A 26,035-nucleotide genomic window follows, 5' to 3' on the forward strand; every position below is an offset into this window, starting at 1 on the left:
GAAGTTATCTGTATACAATTTATACAATGCTGTCTTGTAATTTCACATGTAGCACAACGCGAGTTATTATTATTTTAAATATCGGTTGATTCAAGATTAAAATGATATCACCACAATTTCCAAGTCTAATAACAAACTTCATAAAGCATGGAAATTAATATGCAATTTGTACACAAATGTTTATCCTTATTGCCTATTTCATAAAAGACAAATAAGTAAATGTGGATCTAAAACAGCCCAACGCACACCACTTGGTCTCTCACCTGTACCGCCACTCTCTGTCATGAATTTGAGTGGAGCAGGCCTCATAGGCTCAGAGTACTTATAGTGAATACATTCAACCAAAACACAAAACCAACTTTTTTTATTTAGCTTGGCCTCGCCCAATGAAGGATTTAAAAGGCATGAATATTGATAACTGGGCTTGTTCTCGTGGCGTCAGAGAGTTTATTTTCTCAAGTGAGATCCTACAGGGCCTGTTTTACAGCGTTGACCTGGTCAAAACTGCCATAAAAGAAAAACATATATAAAAGAAAATGGAATAAAAGTGACATCTATTCATTAGGATTCTTTATTTACAAATTCGTTTTTCATTTAACATTTTTTTATCACATCCACTGGGTGGACTTCCTCCGCAAATGGTTCAGAGTGGTGCTGTGAGTCAGGTGACATTAACTATCTTGTTATTCTCTCTTGGAGTGTTCTTAAAGCCCCGTTTCTCTCTCTCTCTCTCGCAGTTTACTTAAGAGATCCAACCAATATTAAAACGCCCCACTCGGTGCTAAATGTGCAACACTCATGAAGCAGAACATCTCCGAGTGTGCCTCGTATAAGTGGGGCCGGCCGTGACGCAAGGACTCCCGCAGTCTGTCTGTGTTGTCTTAATCAGGCAGGGTAATAATGGCAATGGTCACTAAATAGAGACAGATACATGAACAGGAAGTACCCATGGCTCTCTGTGGGATTCTTTAAAACTGGCAAAACTGGCCACAGCTAAAAGGTCAAGGCGGGGTATGAAAAATACCAACAGCATTGCCAGCGAGTCTGAATGATGAATATCTGAAATAACATTTATTCAAACGTATAAACTCAACACTTAAAAATAAAATGTATATAATAGGTCAGGTTTTGGGATAAGTTTGAATAAGCGTACATTCATTTGGATCTATGAGCCTTGGGTGAATCCACTGAAACATGGGCCTCCGAAACGTATCTATCATCATATTCACAGTACAAGCATTAACATTATAGTCTTAAAGCACTTTTACATTGAGGAAGCGCTTTAATACGAAGTCGAGTTACTCTACCTCTCTGGCCTCTCTAAGTGCTACGAAGAAGGACCATTGCCTGAAACGTCGCCTGTTACGTACTTTTCCTTTTAAGGCCACCGTGTTATTGACAAATGTGTCGAGTCTTTTGGTATGTTATTTGTGCTTGTGCACAGCTGCCAACCCAGTATCACCAAATAATTTGTTTCATAAGTATGAATGAGATCACGATATATAGAACAATAATGTACAGATATTTAAAATGCAGTATAACGTTTTTTTTTATTTTACATTGAAAAGAAAGCGTTAAAATAATCCTCAATATAAAAGTGCTTCTAGACTATAATGTTCACAATTTCACTGTGAATATGATTACACATTTAGGAGTCCCAGTTGACTGTGGATGCACCCAAGGCTCAGCTCCAGACAAACGTGCACTTCGTCAAACGTGCACTTCGTCAAACGAAGCCCCGCTAAGTGAAGTAAGGAGTGTCAGCAACGATGCACAATCGTACAGTTCATTTCGCATACTGCTGTATCAAATATTACATTGTAAATATTTAGTTAACTGCTATGACTACTGTACTGAGTTTAAATTAATTGTGTTCGGTGTGAGTTATATGTCGATTCAAGTGAAACGTACTTATTGTGCAACTGTTTAATTTTTTACAAAATGCCCAACATTCCCAGTAACCAGAAATGCTCTCTTCATTAGTTTGGCTTCGAGAGATTTAACCGTTAAAAAAAATTACCTCCCTCGTCATTGCAGGACAATGTGGCAACAGGTTTACAAGTATGTATATGTGTACATGTGTAGAGAGGACCACTCCCCTGGCAGGCAAGTGGGGAAGGACGAGGTAGGCAGGGCAGCAAAACAGGTACTGTGGAGCTGACCCCCCCAGGTAGAGCTATCCTACGCTCATCCCCTCTGGCAGCTGCTCCAGTTAACGCAGTTGACCACTCGGTCCAGTCAACGTAGTTAACCACTCGGTCCAGTTATCGAAGTTAATCACTTGGTCCAGTCAACGTAGTTAATCACTCGGTCCCAAAGCGAATCAAGCGAGGCGTCGTTTTGCGCAAGGGGCTGGACCCATGGGGCCACGTTCCCACCTGCTGGTAGGTCCCCTCTAGAATGGAGTCCAGGTTCTGGAGGGGCGATGGCGTCTTGTCCTTGAACCTGGTGAGCAGCCGTCGCTGGACGGCACGGAACTGCACTGCCCGCTCGCTCAGCATCTCCCGGTACTTCTCCGCATCTGCACGAACCTGCACGTAGGGACACGGCAAGTAGGGGGGTAAACGTTACACATTTGCTCACATTGAAGCACATGTGGCAAAGACAAGCATCGCTTATCTTATCCTTGGAGTGTAAAATGGCAACCACATACTGTTTGTTGCCTATTTTCCCATTTCCTTCCAATTATATTGCAAGTGTGCTCCTGGCATCACGTGATGAGACAAGCACATTTCTATTCAGAGCTATTATAGTGAGTAAAGCACCACCGTGTGGCAGGGAGTTACTGCAAAGGACCATGCCACAGAAATCCATCTGAAGTGGCTTCAATAGCATCTTTATCCACACGACAGGCTCTTCTTTTTGAAATATGGAACGTGTCAATCACACGGAAATGTTTAATTCCGATTTGCGGAACAAACCGAATTCAGCGAACACACAAATGTAATGCACCGTGGAGTTTTCGGTGACCGGATTGATGGAATCGATTGAGTACAACACGGCTGAATAATGGGTTGGTGGCCACCGAGATTCAAGCCAAGATTCTCAGCTGTGCCAGCTGCGTGCCCAGACGACGCTGTATTCGGCCCGCGAGCCACCTGCCCACCATGACTGTAGCCCTCTTCATTAACCGTTTGCTCAGCATAGATGATGAACTATTCAAATCAGCCCAGTAAGTTGTATAATTTAAGTCGTCGATAATTAAGTATACTCTCGATTAAAAGATGCGACAAAAGTGGTCTAATTGGGGACGGTAATGGACACGTTGGTTATAGCTAAGGACAATATTCTGTTGTCAATTCCGCATGTTTTCCATATTAACCACGGTATTTATACCGTTGATCATCCACCGGTATTAGCCGGAGTGAGGATTAAACTAAAACCAACACTAACGGAACTGAAAATGAAGAAATTTAATATTGACATCGTAAAAGAGAACATCTAAGAAAAGTGCTAGATAGCCATTGGAGTAAGATGAATTGTCTCGAGGATGGCGTGGAGAAAGAATGGGATAACATCAAGAACACATTTCGAGAAACAGCAAAGGGAAAAACCCTGTACGTCTCAATAATTGCCACAGCTGAGCGATCGGAGGAAGCAAAACTCATCAGTCATGATCTATCCACTGCTGAATTGAGACCCCTTCCGAAATCCGTCGCCATCCCCACGGTTTCGCGATGCAACAATTAATCCCGCTCCTGCACACAAGCTGATTTCAGCGCTCCATCTCCACGCGGGACACAGACACGTTCCCTCCACTGACTCCACTCCGTCGTTAGTCTCGACCGCCGGACATCGTCTCTTCTCGTGGCGCCCCCTGCCCGAGCCCAACTTACTCTTCTTGACAGTCCATGTGGGCGGTGACACGGCCCAGTGGGAGCGCGTTCGCCCCTTGTTGCAGGGGTTCATGGTTCCAATTCAGCGGCCACCGAGTAATGCTGCGGGCGTCCGCTTCGACGTGGACGTTGAAGATCCGGTGACGTCGTGCGCAAAGAGTAGGCCATTGTGTCCCATTGTTACGGTCCAAATTTGAATTTAAAAAATCCGCAAGTGACTCTTTAAATATGCATGCCAATCATCGCCCCACTCCCACGAAGGTTTTCAGGCCCTCCCCGATGCAATCTATTTCACTTAATGCCGCTGCTTAAAAACATATTGCATCGGCCTTAATATCAAGCACATTTCTCGTTACTAGGATTTCATGATCATTCTGCAGAAGCCACAACATTGTTTTGAACACTGTACTAAGGTTCCGGAAGCGGTTGCTTCGTTTCTGCAACGGTGCAATCTGCATTGGACAGAGGGCGGCAGAGGGAGAGGCTCACGTCAAAGTGTTGGTCCAGCAGCTGAAAGTATTCCTGCAGCGGGAGGGGCCCCATGAAGCTGCACTTGAAGTCGGCGGTGCCGAGCTTCCGGAAATGGCTCTCCAAGCGTCGCACCAGGTCGCTCGTCACCAGCCACAGCTCGTCCAGCTGGTCGCACTGCACGCGGTAGCGCTCTGCCCAATAGACAAATCACCGCCAATTGCCACCCAGAGTGCCTTCAGTAGCGTCTTCATCCACACGAGAGACGCCACTTACATACCTTTGCGTATCAACCGAATGGAAATATTCCATTCCGATTCGTGCAATCAACCAAATTAGATACAACGCAAATGTAATATAATGTTTTTGTTTGTGCAGTTATCGATGACCCCGGCTGAGACCATCGATTCATTAAACTTGAAAAACAGGTTGAGTAAAGGGTGGTGGCGAACGAGATTCTCAGCTGTGCCAGCTCAGTGTTGTGACGCCGTATTAGGCCGCTGAGCCAGCGGCCCACATTACCCGAGCATTCTTGGTTAACCGCTTGCTCGGCACAGCTGAGAAATGTTCAGTGCATTCACTTGACACACTGTATGAAAGTAGCATCTTTCACGCAGCAGCAGTAGCAGTGTCCTTTGTTTAATAAGGAGATGCATATAGAGGCACGTTGAGACACATGAAACATTACCTGTTTGGTAACGGTCACCTGGGTTACATTTGATCAATTCGAATTATAAACAATATATGTTAAAATAATTAACAAATCTAGATTATATTTAACAATAATTTAATACAATTCAAACATAGCAGGGGGATCTTGAGAGTGTTACAAGATCAAGGATTCCTCGGGTTTGTAGGACTGAACCAAGGTCCCGCCTCTGCTCATCGACGGGACAGTAATAGAGCATTGATTGATGCATTAATGATCAATTACGATTATCACCTGTATCTGCCATCAACCATTGTTACTTGAATGCATTTAGATTTTTTGCTCACTTCAAATTTGCAGCACTCTGTTTGACTCAGTGGGAGTCAGCTGGGAACGTCGCAGTTCGGCAGCAAACTTTACCGACCGTTTCACGCAACAAGCGGAGTAATTGTCTTATCTGTGACACCATCTCCCTGCTTCATCTCAAACAACAGGAGTTGTACCATATAAAAACATATTTTTACATGAAGCGAAATAGCAACAACAACAGTTTACTAGCGGCTAATCGCCATAAGCACTTTTGCGGTTTCCAAGCAACAAAAATATTGTAGGAGAGTCTTCTACGAGAAATAAAAGTGCTTCAATGCCGCCAAAAACAATATCAAATCCAGCATGACTTATGGCTGTACTTTTACACACACAAATACTTTATAATGGAACATCTAAGAACAGAGCAACAACAATTCACAAAGAGATAATGCTTGACAAAAATACCGGTACCACTTTAGCGGGAATCCAAACACATGGCCAGGGATATTGTGAGTGCCAACCTCGGGCAGGCTGTCGATGTCCAATTGGAGCGCCTGCCAAGCGTACTCACGGGATGTTTTAGAAGCCAGGACGGTCACCCTAGAACCCCGCAGCAACTGAAATCCAAGTGCGTTGACTTGGCCTTCTTCAGACTGCTGTAGAAAATCTGTGCACAGAAGTGACATGCATTGCATGAATGACACGTTCTCCATACACTGTATGAGTTGAAATATATATTTAAAAACACAGATGAAAAATTTCGATGACATAGCGATTGACTCAATTTACTCACATCAGCAATCTGAAATCTACGTATGCAACGTGTATGCTCAATTTCTCATGAACGCTGAACTGTTTTATTGAAAGTGTAAATGCCATGGCCAAATTAAATGAATAATCCTTGAAAAAAACACAATCCATCTCCTTAATAATAATGAGCTACATGATAATTATTTCAATATTTATTGTTAATGATTGATTGTCTTTATATAATTACTGTAAATGCATAGAAGTTGAACTGTTGCTAACTTAAAATCCTTTTCTTGAAGAGGGCAAGAATATCTGACATGCATATGTTTTTTAATGCTGCCACTAATACCAAGGCAGTTGAAAACGGCATCACGCCTATAATTACCTTTAGATGATACATTCAACCTGTTCCCTTTCAATGAAAAGCCAGCTCCTACTACGCTTTGACGGTGAATGCATTTACAGGCAAGTTATTGGGATTACTGAAGTTGGGCATTTCATCGGGACTCGTAGTGCACTGACTCTTTAACCAGCACGTGGAGTGGTGCTACTGCAATCCTGTACAGTTACAGCTGTCATTTGCTTTGGTTGTTTTATTTCCATTTTACTTTTCATTTACATTTTTTTTTTACTCAGCAAAACCTCACGGAATCTCATTGCTCTCTATCAGGAGGGTCTTGCCAAGTAAAAACAACTCAAATTTTAAACAATGTTAGTTTTTTTTTTTATTGCCATTTATTACAACGTTAAAATAAATGTTGTAGTTTCTGCAGACGAATCATTGAATCGCTGTAACACTGTAACATTAAGGTGCATGATTTTGAGCCCCAAGCAATATTATTTTAAGGAGTGACTTCAAGGCAAGCCCTGCCCAACATTGCGAGGCTACACCAATCTTATGATTGAGGAGTTGAAAGAGACTGCACGTGGGAGGGCCCACAAACCTGTGCAGGACTGGAGGGGTAAGTGACCTTGTGGTCAGGAAGGATGCTTTGTTAGCTACTGAGTATTATTGGAACACTAGTTAATCATTCTGTCAGTTAACCTTTCCATGAGAAATACCAAAAACCTCGTGTTTATTCAATAACGCGCAAAGGTAATCCGCAACTCGTGATACATTAAAATACATTTGAGCAAGGATGGATTTTCAAATATGCAAACCAACATTTTTACTTAAAATTATAACAAATGTACATTTATATTCTAACTCCAATTGTAACCGAATCTATAGTAGCCGCATTTTGTCGAAAAAAATAACCATCTATAAATGTAGAGATGATTTACAATTATAATGACACCGTAAAAAGCATATCTAAACAGCAGGCTCTCAAAATCTTCTACATTTATAAGGCTGTTTCACCAGATGATGCATCGCAAGGTGAGTCCTTGCTCCAGGCTATTGCAATCGAAAATCAATATGTGCAGTGTTATATGAGCAAGGAATTAAATGTTCTTCACTTGCGATAAATCGAGCTCTGAACACAATTGTGCACAGTGGCTACACCTCGTAAAACTTCTCAACAAGAAACGAAATCGCTGCTTTTTGCGTTTCGTTTGTTGTTGTCCTTCCCCCGCACACCTCCCATGAGCACAGATGGCTACATACGGCGCGAAAGACGTTCAAGGAAAACTGGTAAAGCATTCCACGATCTCTGATGGGGGCGATGCGGGGCGAGCAGCAAAACGCTGACGCGTGGGGAGCATTGCCCCCTGGGAGCTCGCGCTGTGTCTTCACCAGGCACGACGACACACGGCTTTTGGTTACGGCGGGGTTTCTCCCTCTCGAGCGAGGTGATGACACAGGTGGGCTAAAGTACATTTTACGTTGGCAAACAGCACTTCGATTTGCATGTTAACATTCAAAGAGTGCACTTATAAAAAGTGGTGTAAAACAGCAGTGAGTGCGGCCACGGCAGCACAGTAAGTGGACCGAAATTAGCTCGTGTGTTTGAAATGTCAGCGCTAAGTGGAACTCAACATCAAACGCCGTGATATAAAGCAAGACCGAGGCCATAAGATAATGTGACGCTTTGCCACACCTTAAATGCTCCATGGCGCACGGTGATATGAAGCAGACAAACATTAAGTGGGGCCTTCGCTTGTACTCTCCGCCCAGCTTAGACCAATAGATCATTGTTTACTTTGCCTACTCTGGCTGGTACTTTGCTCAAACGAGAACAAGCACAGTAGACTCGGTGGCCGGGGAATTCCTCGCGTACTCGTCTGTCCTTCTGTGCATCTGTCTCTCGTCACCACAATAACCCAGGAGCCGACAAAACTAAGTAACCTATAATTTATCGCTCACCACAACTCAAAAGTGGCTCAACCTAATGACCTAAAATTTACAGTTATCTTGTTCAAATGATGACCTTTTCTACGTTTGGTCTGAACCTTTCCCACAAGATCAGTTTACAAACCAGCGCAGCCTATCCCCATAGCATGAACGAGGAAGTGGGGCCTCTGTACGTTGCCACTCCGCCACTCCGCCACTATTTTTGTTCTTTATATGTCATACGTGTAAAAAAGGTCCACGGGCTATTAAAGCCATCAAGGCATTGTAGGCTTACAACTGTATATATTGTAAGCAGTTAGATACCTTTTTCTTGAAACGTATAAATTCGTTTTTGTTATCTATAAACACAACACACGCAGTGCGCAGGTATAGCGGTGGGAGCGGCGAGGCTCTCTGATTGAATTCGCGTTGGGATGGTGCTCATCACCACTTGTGGCAATGAACCAGCAAGGGTAAATTCCACTCTGTCACGGTGGGGGCCGCCTCTCCATAGCCCATGTACATTTGCCAATGAAACAGGGTAGAAATGTGGGCTTCTAATTTGTGCAAATTACTATTCACGCACGGTGTTCCGTTTGCTGCAAACTAATATTCAACAATAGCTGACATCTGTTTGTCACTTCACAGTTGGATTAAGGCTGCCCCATGCTGTGTTGGTCACTGGAGGTTTTTGCCCCCCCCCCTCCCCCCCATTTAGAATCTGGACAGTCCAGGTTGGTGAAGGGCGGCTCGGGACTGGTTCAGACATCGCTGGGCACTGATATTTCCCATGGCCAGGAATCGAACCAAGGTCTCGGGTTTTATAACTCAGTGCACCATTCACTGTGTATACATCCTACACGTGCATAAATGTTGCAGGTTTACAGTACACATCATGAGAATTCTCACACTATTTTTTTCTTATCAGTCGATTAAAAACCTGTAGTACGACAATATAAACGTTTTACACTCGTCACGGTTTTGTTGCCAACAGTTCCCTAAGCAGGGGCAGAGTCTTACGTGCAGTTGGTTCCTAACAACCGAAGAATGTTGCCATGCAATGCGTGCAGGAGCGAGGGCGACGGTGTGGAATGAGTCGAGCCGTGGCCACTGCGGGCACCTCGACTGCTACCGTTCATAACGTCCGGACTGGCTCGTGCACGACAACAACAACAGCAGCACATCGTGAGCGTACGGCGAGGTGGCTGAAATGCCAAAGAGATACTTTTAGTGATTGGCATTCCTTCGAGGCACCTTAGAACAGCGGTTGACAGCCCGCGGTGCGCATACCCCTGGGGGTACACGTGACTTCTCTAGGGGACACGTGAGAAAATTCACCTAACTGCGGTGGCCACCTGGGGTATGGTGCTGCTGTGCGCTCGCATTTCTACAGCTGCGTACTTATCAGCTGTATCGAACTTGGCGAGCCTGCGCAATTGGACGCCTGGGTAACCTACGTGCTCGGCTACAAGTGCATTCTCTCATTTATCACTTTGATCAAATGTAGTTTTTTTACAAACAAACAAATTCATTCAACGACCCCCTCAAAAAACCCACGAAGCATTCGACGCCCGGCGAACTTCGGCCTTCGCGCTCTGCTCCACGGTGAAAGCCTGAGGCGCTGCTTCCACTGCACAGGAAGGATTTTTAAACTGTTATTAAAGTATATAATAGAGTTACTCAATTGTTATTCATCATTAACTAAATGTCTTACGTATTAATTTTGTGTAAATGCAATTCGAATTGATATATATACCTTAATTGTACTATATACACAGTACAACTTATCGTACTGGTAGGGTTACATAGACAGGTGATAGGTGTGGGAGGGGAGTAGGCGACACACACACTGCCTGAAGGGCTTGAGTCACATGCTGCAGTGCCTCTGATCATAACCAACACTTCACAAAAGTACTTTTGCTTGAGGGAAGGTTGCGTCTGAACCACAGCACAATTGCGTGCGTTGGGGGAACATTTGCGGAGGTGTAATTCGTGAAGCAGATCAATAGTAGTAACACATTTCAAACGTTAAGTTTCTAGAAATGCATTTAATGATGTGGGAATTAATAGTTAGGCAGTACACTGAGAGCACAGTCTGTAGCTTTCATCAGCGACAGGCAAAGGGCTGCAGTTTGGGAGGGGATTCAAGTTGGTTTTTAAGTCTCAAATGGCACAAACAGGTGGCGTAATTCAGACGTGATTTGCACCAACCCTGGAAACCCCAAGGAGGGTGCTGGTGCCACTCCCATAAACTGTCAAACCTTCACAACATAACAGTGCATTATAACCACTACAGCACATTTCATTTGCTATAGAAAGCTACCATACTTAATATATAATGTATGCTCACCACAAAAAAGTTCCTAACTTCCACTTTGAGATTTAATCAGTAACTAATGAAGCACCTTTCACTAAAGATGTTTTTGGATTTATAAAAAAAAGTTGCATTTATATCCCTAAATTATACCAATCAAATTGGAAGTGTAACTTGCTAGAAAAGCTAATGAATGCAATGCTGCATTTAAAAAATGTATTCAGCATGCAATTTGAATTAAGCAAATCCTTAAATGCTTCACAGGCAGAGATCAACAACTGTTTACCAAAGATGGCACTTAGGCACTGAGCATTAAACTTACTCCAGAAGAAGTTTACATCTTTTAACAACAATACAAAGCATTATTTTTAGTAACAATGATTTACAGTCCTTTTAAATCCACTGCTGGATGAAGGATTTCCTTTGCCATGCCCGTTTTCAAGCGTAATTCACCAGCAATATGAAAAATTGCAGTCAGTGGGCTTGGATCCGATTCCCGTTGCACCCTAATGACGAACGCGTGACTTTACCGAATAGAACCAAAGAGTATGGAGCTTCACTTTCCCCGGAGAGTGAGCCCACCCACCTGGGAAGAGGGCCGCCAGACTGACGGGAGGCTTGTTGGTGTCGATTGTGAGCTTGTGCTGAGCGTTCTTGGCCGGGGAAGCCGGGTGACAAGCGAGGACCAGCGGGAGTGTGAACGCGCTCTTCACCACTCGTGGCACTCCTAGAAAGCAATGCAAGGTCTCAGCGAGGGGCTTGCACGAGGATTGGATTAAAGCATTGATTTCCCGTTCTTTCAAAGCTCCGGACAGACACCGCTGGCTGCACAACAACGACGAGGTAATTGACAAGCGGTTTAGAAAGACAGCCAAGTGTAAGAAGAGAACATCTCAAGAGAATACCTGCCAGGAAGATTGCCAGGACGGCAACAACAGAAATCGCCCTGTACACCCCAACACCAAAGTCATCCCATGATAATGAGGACACTTTTCTGCACAGCTGTCTCCTCCTTCACTCTACTGGGGAGACCACCTGGTGTTATGATATTTAACAGTGGAATCAATTTAAAATGTCTCTCACAAAAACATACTTTTTTGAATGACGTGTTTTGGTAAAAAAATACCCAGAAGATTTAATGCTTAAGTATCTAAAATCAACGTGGAAATTGCAAAGTCCTGGTACATATTTTTACCTGCCACTATCAACGTATATACATGGCTTCTTTGCTCACTCGTTATTTTCCAGACCGTTGATAGGCTGGCTGCTAAGAAGTAGAGATTATTGGCGTAAGGCACTACCACTAGAGGTATAAGGTATCCCGATCCATAATCATCCTTTATCATTGTACCCATATTTAAGTGCTCTTCGATAACACTGTGTAACAATTATCATTTTTTAAGTCTTATTTCCTAATTGCTTACGCCTAAAAAGTACAGAAAATTGCTATTTTTCCCCAGAAACTTTGCTTTTGTGACCGGGACAGTGATATTTTGAAATGTACATATTTTCAATGAGAAAATGGGCGAATTTGTGTCTTTTCGTTCAAATAAAGCCAGAAAAAAACAACATATGAATCAAAATTAACATGTATTTATATTAAATACTAAAATGACTCCAAAAGATTTAGACACCAAGGCGCATGACCACAGGCGGGACTGGCCACAGCAGACCGAGTTCTCTGCGGGGAGGAACAATCTATAAAAACTGTTCACTTCTAAATCTTTTGTCGTCATTTTGTATTACTTTTGTATGAATACTAAAGTAAAATTAGAAACGGCGACGTGACCAGGTCAAAATGATCCCGTCTGGTACCCCCTCAGTGCTGATAAGATGCTTGCGGCGGCGGCGGTGGTAAATATTGTACTTGGTGTCGTTGTTGTTGTTGGCCAGCCATTTCGAGACAGTAGACCTCCTGGGGCCACGAGATACGGGAAGCTGAGTCACGGACTGAGAAGCGTCCCTCAGGCCACCCCTGGTTTAGATTCTGCCCATAAGCACGGTCACATTCATGTCGTATTTTATTTCTACCGACGTGACTTTACCGAAAGAACCACAGAGTATGGATTCCTGCAGTCACGAAAGCTCCAAATCAAAGATTGTATTTGGACTATGCTAGAAATATTAATACAAAATCTGAAGACATTAATCAATAACACTGCCTTAGAAAGAAACATTTATAATAGGTGACATGTTTGGTAATGGACCTTCACAGCACAGAGAGGCCACTCTACCCTATATCTCTCTTGCCGATGTGCTGTGAAGAAGTGGAATTGCCCGATTGTATACTTTTCCTTTGCAGGCCACAATGTTGTTGTTGTCGAGTGTGTTTGCTATTTGTGCTTATGTGACACCACCAACGCAGTATAGTATCACAATTTTTTTTTTATATATATGAATGAGATCACGATATATAGAATGGACAGATATATTTCAAATGTAGTATATTCTTGATTTGAAGCTTTCGTGACTGCAGGAATCCATACTCTTTGGTTCTTTCGGTAAAGTCACGTAGGTAGAAAATAAAATAAATCACGACGTTTCGGGCGCAACACAAGCGTCTATCATCAGAACCAAAGAGTATGTCGTGTATTGTATATTACTTTACATTAAAATAAATAGTTCCCATAATCCTCAATGTAAAAGTGCTTCTAAACGCTAATGTTAATAATTGTACAGTGAATATAAAGATACATTGAAGAGTCCCAGGTTTCAGTGGATGCACCTAAGGCACATAGATCCAGATCAATATATACTTTAGATTAAGCGCAGTCAGTATATAACTTAACGCACTTCTTAGTTTTCTAAATTATATATTTTTCTGAACATATGTGTTAAGTCACAACGACTTGCACGTTTGTTCTCCAGTCGGCGGAACGTCAGGCTGGAGCACGCTCGTGATCAGTGACGTGGAAGCTACGAGGGGGGATGCAATTGAGGGCAAGAAAGGCATCGAAAACAGGAAAAACGGCTGGAATTCACAACATTCCTGCAGTTACCGTGTCATTTCAGATAAAGCAGCATTACAATATTTATATATATTCTTTAACACATTACCAATAAAAATTGTAGCCATATAAATAATCCATTATCACCGCATTGCCAAACAAAGGAAATTCAAGGGAATGCCAAACCCTCGTCAATCATCGTAGCATTGTTATCCTTGTATTGCCAAACCGATTAAAGCCGTTAGCCGATATCGTAGCGGCAGGGCAACAAGCCCGCTTCAGAACCATTGCACAAACCTCACATCTGTGAATACCACGTGGGGATGTCTACATGAAGGGCCACTAACACACCGCTAAGTCAATATGAAAAAAACCTTCAACTGGAGATTGTCAAAGTTTGGATCTAATCTTGTGACCATGACAGACACCCTCTTCAATAACTCAATAGTAGCTTGCGTTCAGACTTATTCTCTTGCCAAATTACTTGGTCATCTTCTGGGCCGACGTAACGATAGAGAGACTTGGCACCTCCGAAGGTGCAGTGACAGTGGGAGGTGGAACAATAAACTCTGCTTTGCTGCTGACATTGACCCCAAGGATGGAGCAGAAGAAATTCTACAATGGTGCTTCAAGGCTAACCTGCACTTTTTCGTACAGATCACTGAACGTGTGTGGAGTGGTATTGGCAAACATCTATGTGAAGTGATGTAATAGCGAAGCAAAGCAGTGTGGGTATTTCCAAGATGGCAGTGAAGAGTGCACCACGTGCTCCGTGGCAGCAGGGTCGCGCGCTAACGTTTCCGCGAGAGGTCCGAGCGGATTGTTTGTCTCGTGACGCGGTGTCGTCAGCTCCATTGGGATCAAATAGGGCAACAGAAAAAATAAGTAAAGCCACGTGATGGAATTCAACTTGTGAAGCATATATAGTCTTGTGGTAATACAAGACTTAAACAAAACGTTTAAATGCCCAGGGAAACCCGTTACAAGGCGGTAACTGCATTGAATATCTTGGCTCCACATTAAATAATAAGGGTACAACAGCGAGATGAAGTCCACAACATTTCGAGCCACTGAAAATTTCTCAACACGATATCATGAGACAAGAACATGCACATTGACTCCTGCATGCATTGTATTTTATAATTTCCTCTGCAGGTATGAAGCACGCAATATCGCAGCTGAAATGGAATACAAGATACACATTATACCAATGAGAAATTGGATAAAATTGCTACGAGTCTCTTACACTGAATATAAAATCAATGGTGATGAGTGTGCAGTATTGTCATGCGAAATTGTGAAAAATTACAGCCTTGTGACCAATTAGAGAGAAGCTATTGTGTTTTATGTCGCGTGATGACCTTGTCCCTTTAACCTTGTCCACGCAATATCGCAAGGCCCAGTTGATGACGGTAGGAGGCACATGAAGATACAGAAACAATTGGCAAGAATATATACATAGAGTGGACACAGTTGCCTCTCAGCAGTCTGTTGGTTGCTGCCAAGGACGACGCTAAATGGAGGAGGATCACTTATCAGCAGTGTTCCCCCAGTGGACTACTCTGCTCAAGGGAATGATGATTGTGATTCTGTCTGTAAAGACTTTCTCCTTGGACTGTGGTATGCCTTTGAATGTTTGAGCATTCTTGCCTTGGGGTTATGTAGCACTGCACTGTTATGTATGTCATTAGGTACAGCATTGCTATTTTATTATTAAATACAGCACTTTGAATTCCAACCATAATTCAGCGGTTGAAAACACAATAGATTACCAACATGCAGTATAATTGACTACTGCACATTTTTTTACGAGGAAGTATGCAAGTATACTGAAAAGTAATTCCAAACAAGCTTCTAATCAAAGCTAGCACAGGAAAAATGCATAAAGTGTGTGAATCCATGCATGGAAAGTGTACACTGATACATATGGAATAAATCCCGGGGTTTGGAAGATGTATATCATTGACACTGAATAACTTCTGTTTTTCTTATACACATTTTTGGAGAGGTTTCGGACCTAACAAAATGCTCACTTAACATGTAAAGAGAAAGTATTAATAACTAGAGCATGTGCGACATTACTCGAGCCAGTGGATGCCAAATGAGAGTGATTCTCAAGCCAACTTCCTGACAAGCTGGAGAAGTACTCGCATGCATGATGCATCAATGTTTGGCTCTGTACTTGGCAAGCTTGGTTATGCGTGCGCAGCTAAAGTACAACAAATTTGGGACAAACCTTTAGCACTTACTTGACTTGGTGTACCGAGCTAATAAAACGTTCTTCATCTTCAACTCAAAATTGTGCAATCTACAGGGCATTGCCTACACAGTAACGAAATAAATGACAATTACAGCCCTTATTGGAAGAACTGCGTAGCGGCTTTTCTTTCGCAACTAAACAGGGCCGCACATGTGTTAACTAAATTTTGCGTGGGACATTTGAGCTATCAAGCCCATCCGGCAGATTTAGATATACCATTTGGCATTGTGATCATCTACGGTATAAAAACACACTATTTGTTGAGATTCTACATGAGGTCTGTCATGTGAATTCCATTTGTTCGCATTTGATGGTGTGGAGAACAGGTTGGGGAGATGGGATGAAATAGAGGGGGTTCTTCAAATAATGAGTTAAACGGACAATTTAAAATAATAGTGAGTGATATTTAACGAACTACTCACGAAGTCAAAGGGCAAAAGCTTTTATGATGGTTAACAGTGATTAATTAAACACCTTTTTGATAACCTGCAACGTGATGACAAGGCCGTACTATGGCCGAGTGGCAGTACGTCCGCCACTTATTTCAGAATTTCAGTGGACGTTTAAGATCCTGTGACGCCACTCAAAAACACTAGGCCCTTGCGTGCTGGTGTCATGGTTCAAATATACCAAGTTTGAAAATTAAGGGACTGGCTATGTACACACTTAGACACTTACAGTATGTCGATATAATAACCTAGAAGCTGCTGTGATAACAATATCTCACCACATACACTAAATGTTCCAGGAGTGAAATTCTAATATTTAAATGGTGCCAAAACGCATCACTAAAGTTCTCAAATTTATACTTCTCAGGCTGTTGGGATAGCCACATTTTCACAAATGCTTGAGTCGGTCTTAAACAACTAAATGGCCACACAATCAGTTCTTTTGAGCCGCTGGTCTGGTTAAGGCTGAGAGTTTTTGGTACATGTAATGCACATCTGTGTGTGATGTTAAAACTACAAGGAGTGTTTTAAACCTCATAATTTAAACTCCCGATTTTGGGGTGTATCACCGCCAACCACTTTTCCTAACATGAGTGGGAAAAGTTTACAATATAATAAAAAAAATCCTCACAGTCTAGAGAGCACACTGGCAGGACAAAAAACACATTCTATGACGTGTAAGCTGCTACACGGATCGCGGTGTAACTTTGGTGACCTCGGCCCCGACAGCTGTCTGAGTGGGGAAGACGCATGCAGAATTAGTCCTCAACAAGATCACGTGCAAGTGAACGAAGCAAGCCATGGCTAATCCCTGTATCTGCTGACCAATGTTCCGTGGTTGCCACTGAATTAGGCTGCGATTTTCACGGACACAGCTGTGCCCTCTATCACGGGTGCGTGGGCTCAATCGCAAAGGCCAACAGAGCTCGATGTTATCAGTGTGAAGGGCTTACCTGTTGGGTTCCGCTCTGAGTTTGCAGGCAAAGAGAAGGAAATAAATGTCAGACGTGTCAAGCACCATTGTTCAAAATCATTTTTGGTCGAGATATTTTGGAGTTTGTTGTTTTATCCTCCTATGTATGTCATTTAAGTTCTAAGTTCTGACAACAAAAAATCGGAATTTATCTGCATTGTCCTCACACATAATAGCCATCCAACCCACCTGGAATGCGCCCGACCTCATTAAATCTCATAAGCTAAGCCAGATTTGTAGAGAAGTCCAACCGTTTCGTTCCTTACATAGAGGCGTAGATGTGGTGACCACGTAGATGTGGTGACCACGTAGATGTGGTGACCACGTAGATGTGGTGACCACGTAGATGTGGTGACCACGTAGATGTGGTGACCACGTAGATGTGGTGACCACGTAGATGTGGTGACCACGTAGATGTGGTGACCACGTAGATGTGGTGACCACGTAGATGTGGTGACCACGCTTCTGCACTCTTGTGCACAGATCTGGCTGTCGCCTGATGAAGCTAGTTGCAATTACTGGCGAAACGTCGTACTCAGATTGTAAATGTTGTGGCTTGGCTCTCCAACACACCGATGTGCTGTACTAGTGACGAATTGGCATGTTCTGTTTACGTGACAAAGTTTACTAGTTGGCTGTATTGGGTGGTGGCGGGTTTCAACGACACATTTACGTATTTATGCATTCTAACTTAAAAAAAACTCTATTATGGATTATATTGGTCGCGAAAGCCTACGTGTTAAACTGGAAGATCCATTTTGAAAAACAAAGTCGAGAAAGTAATGGTGACTGTATTAGCCCTATCAGATTCGCAAATGGAAAGGTCATTGTAACAGCTGATGGTTATTAACTGTCGAAAATGACCGAATAAATTAACAGAGAAGACTGCAGTGGAGATAAAGATAACATGAGCAAAACAAAATGCATATTGCAGGGACACCACTGGGAAAATACAAACGATGCACGTTTATGCGGGGCAACTGCTGAAGGCAGACCAGGGTCAATGTGTAGAGGTAAGCGAGAGCAAAATTACATTTGATATCGAAAAACAATACACAGAGGCTCTGAACTCAGAAGTTTACCCAATTAAGGACGCTCCTACTCTATGGGCCAAATGAATGCATGCAATGGGATTATCTTAAACGAGAGGCTGACTGCACAATATACATTTACGCGATCTAACCCCAAAAAAACCTCTACTATGGATAATATTGGTCGCGAAAGCCTACGTGTTAAACTGATTGCGATACAATTCAACAAGGAATGGTCTTTGGAACAATATAAAGTGGTCTATGAACTGGCCGTCATGATACGATGTGCCTGATGAAACTGTCAGCTTTGTTCTGTCCCTGGTATAAATACAAACTTCCCAAGACACTCACTAACCTATTACAGAGATATCAGGGTGGTTATCTAAACCAACACAATGGATAAGAGACAACAATGAACAACGCAACAATGTTTGAAGACTTCTATCGATAATTTCAAATCCGACCAAACTAACGTTTTAACAGAGGTAGCATTCATCCCATTTCATGTAAACATGCAGATCGCGGTATCAGATATCCCAAGGTCACAAAGAAAGCGTGGACAGATGCACGGCCGGATGTTGTAGATGCACGGGCGGATCACGATGGAACAACCCGCCCGTTGTCGCAGCCACGAGCTGCCCCCACCCCCCGCCACACTGGCTGCGTGTGCCGGGCACCGCGTCACCGTGCGCACCTGTGGGCGTGCTGTAGTGCACCACCGCCTCGCCCTGCAGCTCCGCCGGGGGGTGCGGCTGCTTCAGGAACACCGACACGGTGGCCGCGGTCGGCCTCCCGGCTTCTGCGCGATCACGGCACACGCACGCGAGGGGAGCTCGCCACCCGTCATCACATCCCCCCCGCGCACTTTTTGCTAACTTTTTTGGTTTTTAGTTTTCCTGTGAAGCATCTGCTGGAGATTAGGCTGTTAAGATGCTCTATAACTGTAAATATTATTGTATAAAAAAACAAAGGCCTTAATGCATTCAAGGTGATGACTGCCTTCATCCAGCAGTAGATAACTAATGGTTGATGATGATTACGATATGAGTAATATCCAAAACGAATGCCTTCTATCCTTGTTTATCAACAAACATTCCATTACACTGATAATCATGAATGGAAACGTTATAAATATTGTGAACGTTTGTCAGACTGTAGGAGCCCTCGCCTCGCATGGCAGCGCTAGGTGCGAGCGATGCGATTTAAGGCAATAGTATTGATGAGTGTAATGCGAGTGAGACATCCTGTGGTACCTAGAGTGTAATATGTGAACATATCCCTGGTCACGGATAGGGGCTCTCGGACAGACACCATCACCTTCACACTCTGCAGGATGCGTCTGCTCTGTACGGTTATCTGAAAGACAAGCGACGGTGTGTGAGCTCAAGAGCGCCACGTCCTATCAAAAGAGTGGTCATGCACCACGGCACATCAACGGCGTGTCTGGCAGCTCGAATAGCCGCTGCTCCCACAAAGCATACCACTTGTGCAGTTCTATCTAACAATGTTCACCTGTCCGTCTACAATGACGAAGTGAGTGTCTGAGTACGGGCTACGCTCTGATCCATATTCTTAGTCACGGCTCACCTCAGGCTTGGCTCTGGCTCAAGTGCATTATTATTACAAAGTAAACTCAACCCAAACACCAGAAAGGGCTGTAAGCATTTCTGGGACCATGCTTAGAGCGGGCACGAGTTAAACATGGCTTTGAAAATCCCGAGCATGGTCTCCAGCCATGCTCGGGATTTCCATGAGCTGAACCTGGGCCAAACCATGGCTCAGTTGCTTTTTTGTCCACTGAGAGCAACTGAGCAGCTCCAGCCTGAGCTGAGCCGCTCCAGCCTGAGCTTAGCTGCTCCAGCCTGAGCTGAGCTGCTCCAGCCTGAGCTGAGCCGCTCCAGCCTGAGTTTAGCCGCTCCAGCCTGAGCTCAGCCGCTCCAGCCTGAGTTTAGCCGCACCAGCCTGAGCTTAGCCGCTCTATCCTGAGCTTAGCTGCTCCAGCCGGAGCTTAGCCGCTGTTCAAGGCCAAGCCAGTGCTGAACCCGTGACTAGGCATAGGGCCTCTAGTGGTTGGGTTTTAGGTTGGATTAACTTTGGAATGATGCACAAAACAAAAGTATTGGGTCATATGTCATTTTGGCAAGTTTTATTCCATTAAGTTAAAAACATTATAAGTTATTATTTTAACAACATAACAAGAAACATTTGCTTTTGTTATTGTTATATTAGAGTTAGGAAGCGTATCAGTTCTGTATAGCTATCTCAAGATAATTCCCAAGCGAGTTTGAGACAAATTCCACTAAAATGGAACGATTAATCCCAAAATCACGCCAATATCACTGAGTGTGGCACATGTTTTCTAAGATTTTGATAGCTTTCGCAGTGTTGAGTGTCAATCAGGTTAAATGCAAACCACAGATGCCAATGGCATTTCATCACTGCTTTGCAATTATAGGCCTCTAACAGTCAAGTTAGGTACTGTATGTTATACATTATAGATGGTTCACATCATAGCATTGGAACACTGATTATAATTAGCAACTGAAATAAATGTAAATAAACAAATGAAACTTAAAACTTCAGCAACGCACTAACATATGGAATGGCTCTTGGTGAACTTTCTTTTGTGCAGATACAACTGTTACAAAAGATATTAGCTTAACTGTTAAAGTAAACCACATTTTTCTACATGCAAGATACGTTTTCCGATGACCTACCTTAACGCTGATGGATGGCACAGACTCTCCGCTTATGTCTATCCCAGATGCTACCTAGAGGCAGGATTTATTGAAAACAGGTGTTAATTTTGGGACAGATAATATTCCAAACAGTACAAGAACACCACCAATTTGGAAAAAGACAATAAACAGTCCTGCAGACATCCAAGCATTGAGACAATTATCTTCTTAAAGATGAAATAAGTTAATATTAAGGGAAGGAATTGTGAAAAGGAATACAAATGCAGTTTAGTTATTTTTTTAAGTTACTTTACTTCAAGCAGACGTTACTTAAACCCTAATTATAGCAGATTATCATACTCACGACCTATAAACAATCTGTTGAGTAAGTCCATTACGTAATCACGCACATTCATTTCCACATGTTATAGAAGACCTGTAATTTGGGAGCGTCTTGCCTTTGTTGCATCTCTACATGAAGTATCTCTCTCCTAGTTAGAAACTAGAATGCAAAGGGGCTGTAGTCGTTCGCATTTGAGAATGTAACTTTTCACAGGAATAGCACGGTTATGATACAATCTGTGGTTAGATGCCAGCAATAATAAAATATAGCTCCGTGGCAGATTTTAGATGGACCAGCTTGCAAAGCTAATTTTCACTTGACTATTTGGAAAAGTCTGCTTTGCACAGAGAGAGAAAAATCAGGTATCATTGACAAATATTGTATTCTACAGATAGGGGAGAATTTCTCCACAAGAAGCAATGTTGAAACAGAAACAAAAATTGATGGTAATGTTCAAGTTACAGTACGTGTTGCGAGCACCCAGTTGTTTTCATTTCCTGTTGCTTGAAAAATTGAGCGGCAGAAGTGGCAATGGCCATGGGTAAGGGGCCAAACAAAAATGCTGGTTTATGTACAGGTTTTATTGTTTGGCACCTCAACAAATCATAAAATGCAGGCCTTTGTGGGCTGGCAAAACATTTAAAGTACCTCCACTGACCAGATAGGTGGAATGAAAAGCAGAAGTGAAGGCAATTGCATCAAGCAATGAGTTTTTGAGCAAGCAACCGTGTACTGGGAACAGAAATGACCATGCACATCCGTTTCTCTCTTTGAGTATGGTTTATGGTAAACAAAAAAAATATTTAATGTTCCTTTTTGGCCGTACATTACGTTTCCAAAATACCCCGGAGTGCATCACATCTAGAGAGAATGAACAGTGCAACAAAAAATACGATTTGCTTGGTTTAAATATTAACCCACAGCATCTGTTGAGACCAACGTGGCAGATTAGCATTTAGAAATTAACATATTTATTCTAGAATCGTACTTCCTGGCTATGATGCAAGAAGCCAACATAAATGTTTTATAATTAATCTATGACAGTGTATTGTGGGTTCCATAAGACTGATAACACATCAGGAATAGCCTGTCAGCAGACTAAACTTGTTGGCTGAGATGCAATGAGTTTCCATTTGGCGTAGATACATGTTGAGGTGATATGGATGATTTCCTGTGCTGCTGTAAGAAGTAATCACACCAGAAGTAGACATATAAGAAGGTGACAGAGAGTGTGGTTTACCCAAGTTTAATTCATCCAGTCTCTTGTCTGGATATCCCACATAGGACAGCTGTACCATAGTAACATTACAAGTTTGAGATGTAGGAGCTTTGAGGATATCAACTTAAAATGCACTCTTATAAAGAGCGATGTTGGAGATGATTACATTGCCCAATCTTTGCTGCTTCAAACGTATGTCAGACAGCATATCCACACCTCCTAGGTGTGTGTTTATCAACGCCAACATGTTTACTTATGGTGTGCCTTCCTTTAAAGTACGTGAACTGAAAACAAATTGATGTTTACTGGCTTGTTACACCACAAAGGTTACCCCTCATGAGGTGATACCATACAAATTCTGACGCACACAAGGTGATGAATATGTTTCAATTAAAGACAAAAGAGGACGTGATAGAAGCAATCATCCTTAGTATGACAGTGAATCCACAAGCATTGACAAAACGTGATGAGGTTTTACTCACAGACGCGCTGTCGAGAGAAGAGGACACAGCAATTGTGACTGTCAGGTCATCGTCCTTGTCTTTGGCAGGCAAGATGTCTACACACGGAGCACGGCACCCAGAAAGCAACAGGTTAGCTTTACATTGATTATGAGGAGTGACATCTGATATTGTTATGACTATGCTGTCTTCGAGGACTCGCTGATGACTTCAAAGCTTCTCTTGATTCTGAGCAGAAACATCGCCAAATGAGGTCAGTAAGGGGAAGAAGCTTTTTCCCACAAAACATTGCCAGAAAATGGCCTCATGGTTTTATCTGATGAATGCATTCTGAGATTTGGTAACTGTTAAAAAAACAAAGACAACCATTGTCGTCTACAGTAACTGGCTATGTAGAACCGCAGCTCATTATCCTTAAACATGTGGTTTAGACTCGGCGCTCCATGGATGGTAACCCAGGATTTTGCACTGCGGATTCAATTGGAGTTAAACAAATGAGCTATACACTCAAATCACTTTATTATTCTTGGCTACCTACACATATCCGACTGTCATGAACAAGCTAAAATCTATGTATGCGAATTAATATATCAGAATATTTATACTGGAGGAATTCGATGAGCTATAAAGCTCTTTTTCATTCAATTACCATAGTTAATTCTTTATTGACAAAAAGCCTGTTAAACAATGATTTTCATTGTACAGGTCAATGTGTCTATTGTAGAGTGAAACGACTGGTTTTAAAATTGCACAGTAGAGCTTTACAATCTATCTTACACCGTTTGTAACATTTGGTCACTAAATGCTGGAGGATTGTGCAGCGTCAGGTAAGTTGTTATGGCTACGATAAATGGAAACGCTTCTCTAAGTTCGGGGTTTTCCACTGACGAGGTCAAAGCAACTTCCTTCAACATCAAGTTTTAAACGTTTAGAGATTGCAGCGCATCAACAAATATGCAGCCTTCATATTTGGACTAACGACCATACCGGCTTATTCTTCTACGTAACTTCCCACTCGCTCTTTGTCAAGCACACAGCTTGCCCAGTGGAGTATTTCCATTTGGAATCAAATTTTCCTCCACACGGAATACCAGCGACTCACCACCACCAGCACCGCCACCACCACCACGTGTTTCACTGACAAATAATATGTAATGTCCCATGATGATGTGCTACACTCAAATAGAATTTCAAACGCCTTCAAAAACTTCAATTGCTCTGATATTCAGTGCAGTACGCATGGCCACTACAATGGTCAAATACTATTTACACGGTTATTCATGAAAAAAACACTACCTTTTGGTAAAAAAATATATATGTAAAAATATGGACAACAGTTTCACACTATCAGAGAAGTGGAAGACAAAACATAATGTTAAGTGGTTCCTTTAAAAGACTGATATTAAGGGAAAACACAGCAGAAATATGAGTAGGCTTACATTATTCGACATATTAGGAACGAATCCAACTTTTTTTTTCATAGAAAAAGGTTAGCAAAACTATTTAAATACAAGATAGTAGGGTATAACATGTCAGTAGGGTGCATTCTGGGAGTCACACCAACTGTGTAAACAATTCATATTTGTGAAACGCACGTAGACTCCACTGTATAAATAAGCGTACCCTCTTGGGAAACGGTGGTAAATTACGGTCAGCCTCCGCTACTGTGCCACAGCCAACTCGGTGATCGATGTTTCACTCGACGTTACCCCTGCAGGCCACGTCAAGTTGGGTTAGAGTTTCACAGAGGCCGCCCACGAGAGACATTCACATTAAGCACCGGTTGCCGTAAACTATTTCTACGCAACCGTATGGGTGGTGAGGGTGGACACTCTGGTGTCTGTGTAACAACGGTCGCTCTGCAGATGGTCCACTTGTCCCCAGACCACTTACTCATTCATGTGGTTCTTCGTGAGAGACGTGCCTATTTCGATGAATAAAAAAAAAACTTTTCTGCAACTAAAATATGTTTGATGAACCATACCTGCTTGAAGATTAACACACATTTTTCTTTTGATACTGTACTGGCAGTGGTGCAAAGGCACAAATAACAAAAGACTGGACACATTTGTCAATAATACTGCTATAGAAAGGAAAAATATATACACGTAAAATAGACTATGAATAAGGGTCATTGCTAAAAATGTCGTGTATTATATACATTTTCTGTTACCCGCTTGGTGTTGCAAACACGCATTGAGTGTCGTGTGAAAGCAGGAAGCTTGCGAGCGTCTGTGCACCACCTTTAGTCCTGGTGGCTTCGCGGATCAGCTTGGTGAGCTCCCTCATCTCAGCGTCGGTCTGCGTGTAGTTGAGGTCTCGGGCCTCCACGCGCGGCGCCTGGAAGAGCGAGGGGTCCGTGCCCAGGTAGGAGCACTGCAGCTGCCCCTCGGCACTCAGGGTCACCAGGATCCCACGAAGGTCCCTGAGCCACACACAGACGGTCCACACACGCGGTCCACGCAGGCACACATGGTGCACACACGCACACACGGTCAACACACGCACACACGGTCAACACACGCACACACGGTCAACACACGCGCGGCCACACACGCAGTCCACACACGCACACACGGTCAACACACGCGTTCCACACACGGTCCACACACGCACACACGGTCAACACACGCGTTCCACACACGCACACGCGGTCCACAAATGCACAGGCGCTCCACACACGGTGCACACACGGTCCACACACGGTCCACACGCACACCGTGCCGCCTCGCACTACAGCCAACTCAAACACCTATGCCATTTTTTTCTCTGCAAGTTGCAACACATTTTTTTTTAATGGCAAGAAAATTACAAGAAAGTGAACATTTACAAATGTGTCCAAAATCTGTGCACACTTAAAATACAGAAAACATTATAATTATATCGTAGAGGACACATGGTAGGACATTGTGAACGAATGCTTTAGCTTGCGTCGTGTTGCTAACATAATAGCTGGTCTTCGATTACAAATGTTAATTTGTGATTAATATATTTTTATACGATGATGGTTTATGTTTAAATACGTGCTTGTCTACAAGTCAACTGTGCCATAAAAAAACACATGTTATCTGCTAC

The 26,035-nt window shown here is 42.9% G+C and overlaps 1 protein-coding gene across 4 annotated transcripts in view; it reads right to left on the reverse strand.

The window, feature by feature from the left end:
- Positions 1–26,035, reverse strand: part of BBS9 (Bardet-Biedl syndrome 9) — a 66,714-nt gene that overhangs the window by 15,955 nt on the left and 24,724 nt on the right. For 3 of the 4 annotated variants that reach the window (XM_076066212.1, XM_032951033.2, XM_032951036.2), the window contains 10 exons: positions 25,204–25,385; positions 22,982–23,058; positions 20,977–21,030; positions 19,513–19,615; positions 18,954–19,058; positions 17,209–17,223; positions 11,185–11,325; positions 5,834–5,929; positions 4,326–4,498; positions 2,379–2,531 (listed from right to left, as the gene is read on the reverse strand). In XM_076066212.1, coding sequence (XP_075922327.1) covers positions 2,379–2,531; positions 4,326–4,498; positions 5,834–5,929; positions 11,185–11,325; positions 17,209–17,223; positions 18,954–19,058; positions 19,513–19,615; positions 20,977–21,030; positions 22,982–23,058; positions 25,204–25,385 — 1,099 coding nt within the window. The remainder of the gene's footprint in view (positions 1–2,378; positions 2,532–4,325; positions 4,499–5,833; positions 5,930–11,184; positions 11,326–17,208; positions 17,224–18,953; positions 19,059–19,512; positions 19,616–20,976; positions 21,031–22,981; positions 23,059–25,203; positions 25,386–26,035) is intronic. The other variant, XM_032951035.2, reaches the window with a different exon arrangement.

The sequence above is a fragment of the Petromyzon marinus genome, chromosome 10, assembly GCF_048934315.1.
Source record: "Petromyzon marinus isolate PM22_M1 ecotype Great Lakes invasive population chromosome 10, UKy_Petmar_22M1.pri1.0, whole genome shotgun sequence".
Classification (NCBI taxonomy): Eukaryota; Metazoa; Chordata; class Hyperoartia; order Petromyzontiformes; family Petromyzontidae; genus Petromyzon; species Petromyzon marinus.